The sequence below is a fragment of the Zea mays genome, chromosome 8, assembly GCF_902167145.1.
Source record: "Zea mays cultivar B73 chromosome 8, Zm-B73-REFERENCE-NAM-5.0, whole genome shotgun sequence".
Lineage (NCBI taxonomy): Eukaryota > Viridiplantae > Streptophyta > Magnoliopsida > Poales > Poaceae > Zea > Zea mays.
Window position 1 is genome coordinate 166,040,651 of NC_050103.1, and position 4,492 is coordinate 166,045,142.

The 4,492-nt window shown below is 43.8% G+C and overlaps 1 protein-coding gene and 1 non-coding gene across 2 annotated transcripts; both read left to right on the top strand.

The window, feature by feature from the left end:
* Positions 1-635: 635 nt before the first annotated feature.
* LOC111590090 (U6 spliceosomal RNA) lies at positions 636-736 on the top strand. The gene has a single exon (XR_004852362.1). It is a non-coding gene; the product is annotated as a U6 spliceosomal RNA (small nuclear RNA).
* Positions 737-1,409: 673 nt separating this feature from the next.
* LOC103636320 (protein LURP-one-related 11) lies at positions 1,410-2,258 on the top strand. The gene has a single exon (XM_008658672.2). It carries the CDS (start codon positions 1,484-1,486, stop codon positions 2,096-2,098), a length of 615 nt encoding a protein of 204 aa, XP_008656894.1. The 5' UTR covers positions 1,410-1,483; the 3' UTR covers positions 2,099-2,258.
* Positions 2,259-4,492: the final 2,234 nt, after the last annotated feature.

Sequence of the window (4,492 nt, forward strand, 5' to 3'; positions counted from 1 at the left end):
CATATGGATGATACTGCACCCTTGCTTTCCATATGCCTTTGGAGCGAGCAAACGATTGGATCGGATCAACGAATGGCCCTATTTTGCGAGTTTTCCATGGCATCACACCGATCAATAGGGTACAACTGAGGTGCTGTTTAGTTAACGTATTTGTAATATAAACGGTAACCGATAATATTAAATCATGTTTGTTTAATTCTAATTATAATTAGATATCACACTAGAAATTGATATTGTTCTATTTAAACTTGTTAGTAATCGAGCGTGAATCTTTATCGTTACTGTTTACGTTATATTTCAAGACACCTGAACGTCTGTATGAGCCGATAGTTTATGAGAAGCAAGGACAAGGAGTAGCTCAGATGCTAATTCGCACGAGACTCCCAAATGCTATTCATGGCAGACAGGCCTTCAGTTGTTTAAACCGGTGACGTCTCTTGCGATAATCTCGTCGAGCTGGAAGCTAATAATTCAATATCTGACATTATTGCAATCGCAAGAGAAGTCCGAGACTGCCGCCGCTTCATCGCAAAAACTCACGCACAAGTGCATGCACTCTAGGCCACTTATTTATGATGTGTTTAGTTAGATGTATAAGAAGGAATAGAATAAAACGGTTATATTTTTTTATATTGGTCTCTTTGAGACATCCGATAAATTGGAACGATACAAAAAAGATTAGTATGACCCCTGCGCAAGGATGACACACACAAATCGAGAAATGGTCCAAATTTTTTCTCTTTCATTTTTTTATAGTGTTTGGATGAGAATCAAATGCGACGAAATGAACAGTAGAGTAATTTTTTGTGGTGACATAAATTTTCCAAAAAATTGAGTAGACGGTGTTATCTCCGACGACCTCAAACCAAACACATCCTTAGAGAATATATACATTCTCATATATCAGGTAATGAAATCTGTAACACCTAATGGCTTATTTAGGAGAAGTGGATGAGAGTGCTAAAATCTCTTACTATTAAAAATTGAATACAAAGAGATCTTATAGGCCACTTTAAAAAACTCAAATCCTCTCTCTTCCCCCAATCCTCTTAGCATGTGTTTGGTTCAGTATCAACGAAGGATGAGACGAAATCAACCCTGTATTGACCCTGTCCCTTATTTTTTGATGGATAACCCCATCCACTATTTTTGAAAAATATTCTTTAAACCTGACTCTCGACCTTTAACCAAATATGGGTAAGTTAGAATGATCCCACATCATCCCTCTTCATCTTTCCTCATCCATCCAAACACTGCCTTACTCGCAAACACTCCCTAAGCTATTAGTACTCGTGTTTCTAATGACGCTATTCGAACACACGTTCCTTTTTTAATTGGGTCTTTTTAATCTGGCCTCCGAAATATATATGGGCCGGGTGAGCATGCTCGTCATACTCAACATCGTTTTCGCTGCAGCGCTTGCATTGCTCCCAAAGAGCTCAGCGGCAGATCGAGCAACCAGCGCGCCCTCTCGACCCTCCCCATGGCCAAGATCCAGCCTCTGCCTGCAGTCTCGTCGCCGGCGCCGGCCTCCAACGCGGACGAGCCGTCGCAGGTGTACACGGTGTGGATGAAGTCGCTGGTGTTCAACGGCAACGGCTGCACGGTGTATGGCGCGGACGGCGGCGTGGCGTTCCGCGTCGACAACTACGGCTGCAGGGGCGGGCGCGAGGCCTTCCTCATGGACCGCGCCGGCAGGACGCTCGTCGGGATCCAGAGGAGGAGCTGCTTCGGGATGTTCAGGAGATGGGAGGCCTACCGGTACTCCGAATCCGAGTCCGACGGCCGCGAGGAGACGAGGACGCCGTGGTTCGCGGTGCGCAAGGCGCGGCGGGGCGGTAGAGCTGCCGTGACGGTGCATGGCAGCGGCGGGAGGAGCGGGGCGTACGCGATCGTCGGCGGGTACTCGCGCAAGCCGGACTACAGAATCATCGGCAGCACTGACGGTGCTGCCGTGGCGGCGATCGCCAGGAAGCAGACGCCGGCCGGGGTGGTTCTGGGAGACGACGTCCTGATGCTGACGGTGGCGCCGGGGACGGACCGTCTCCTCGTGTTGGGCTTGGTCGTCATCTGTGGCCTCATGACCCGTCGCTTGTGATGGCCGATGGCGATGACTTCAGCACGGCCAAGCATGTGATTTCTTCATGCGTTTTTTTCCCACTTTTTGGTGGATGTATTTTTTCTGGATTCTACGGACGTACAACTGTATGCTGGCCATATATATTATCTATGAAACAGACTTCTTCTTTTTTTTTCAATTACAGACATTACTTGACTTTTCTCTTTGCTAGTTTTTCTGAACATCCTATCATTTGGTTATAATAAGTTTAGCATGAACAACCTCTTTAATTTCAGCATAATTCTTGTGTCCCTTTGCATGTCCGGAACTATGTACCAAGAATAATGTTATTCTACCTGTCCGTAAAATGACCGCACATCTCATCATTTAAGGACTCATTATTTTTATCCTTAATCAGATTTATAGAAGATATTAGCTTATCAACATTTGTATCTTCTAATATGTTTATAATTATATGAAAATACTTATTATGCTCCATAAATATTAATATTTTTATAACTTTTTGGTCAAATTTCAAGAACTTTGATCCTCGAAGAATAAGATGTACAATTATTTTAGGACCGGATGACTTACGAGCATGTTATGACACTGCATATATCATATATGCACTAATTGTTCATAAAACAAAATTGACATATGTGTTCTCATTGAAGTGATATGTTCAAACGTTAGCCCACTTGCAAAATGTTGATGTTTTTTTCCTCTTGAACAACCTATGTTTAATGTGTAAGTAAATTCTTGTGCCACTTCGCAAATCCAAGAGCTACAGGTAGCAAAGATGCCACTATACAAAAAACATACAATCTACAAAGTTTGACCTCAATGTAATCAAAGATAACATATATGACAAAATTGCTGCTTCGGGGTGTAAACAAGCATGGAAGTCATTATTGAGATGATTTATGTTACGAATTTCAAATATGCTTTCCTAATGGTTCTTAGAATAAAGTTGATTTTCGTGTGTTTGTTCACGTGAACTGTTCAAACATTTGATCGTTTACAATATGTGAATGTTGTGTTTTTTGGTTGATTTTTTATTGGAGACCATCAATATAGCTCTCTTGTCTTGCTATCCTTTTATGGGGATATAGCTTTAGGGTTTGTTTGGAAGCAAATGGATTGAATATGCTAAAATCCCCTTCCACTACAGGGAACGCATAAATTTTCGTGGGCCGGAATATTTTCGTCGACCGGCCCACGAAAATACGGCAGTTATTTTCGTCGGCCTCTTGACCGACGAAAATAGTGATTATTTTTGTGGGCCGGCCGACGAAAATATTCCGGCCCACGCGTCCCTCGCCACGTCGCCGCCCACACGCCCGCCGCATAGGCCGCTGATGTTGACATGCTTCCAACCTCCCGCGTCCGTCGAATTCGAACCCGCCCAGGCTCCGGACATGCGCCGTCGACGTCCTCCCGCATCCACTCTGGTATGGTCGCCGCCGTCAGGATCCTTCTACCCAGTTAGAACTAGTTTGGAATTTTGGAAACGCATATCGTAATACTGAATTTTGGAAATAATGCTATTGTTTATGAGCTCATGGATCACTTCGGTAGGTAGAACCATAGTATATGTCTACTGATTGTTATAACATTTTGACTAAATAAGGTTTGTTCCAGTTAGAACTAGTTTGGATATTTCCAGAGAGATTGAATGGAAAATTAAGCTAATTTTTCTCTTGATCTTCTGGAATTTCGAAGAGGATTTAAATTTCTAAATTAGTCCTTGCAATCTAGGTACCTGTTGTTGATTCACGGCTAGTCATTTATGTCAAAACTACACATGCCTAAAATATTACCAACCATGTGAATTTTGTTCTCTGAATGTTATAAAATATTTCCAGAGAGATTAATGACCATTAATTGTTATCTTGTTATTTTGTCATCTTGTGATTAAGATTTGAGTTAACTTGTCGAGTTTAACTGTTGATTGCTTTAATTCTGTCGGGTACCGTAATTAGGGGTACCCTTAATACTCCTAAGCATGGTTGGAAAACATCTTCAAAACAGACCGTAAAGGCTGGTAAGCACGGCGCAAAGTTAAAGCCTCAGCTGCCTAGGGACGCGATCTCGTCTCGCCCGAGCCCGGCCTCGGGCAAGAACAGTGGTCCCGGATGGATTCACGCCTCGCCCGAGGGCCCCCCTCAGGCAGCGGGCGCACCCACGGCTCGTCCGAGGCTAAACTCGGGCAAACTTTATCGTATATCAACCTCGGCCAAATCGCCTTACCGCCGACCGTATCGCATGCACATTTAATGCAGGGATCACCTGAAACCTTATCCTGACACGCGCGCAGCAGTCAGCAAGGTCGAAATGACCGCAGTCACTTCGCCCCTTTACTGATCGTTCTGACAAGAAAACAACACTATTCACCCCGTTCCGACTACTGTGCCAACCACCAGGGTAAGACTA

Coding starts and splice junctions, on each gene's coding strand:
- LOC103636320 (XM_008658672.2), top strand. CDS start 1,484: ATGGCCAAGATCCAGCCTCTGCCTGCAGTCTCGTCGCCGGCGCCGGCC.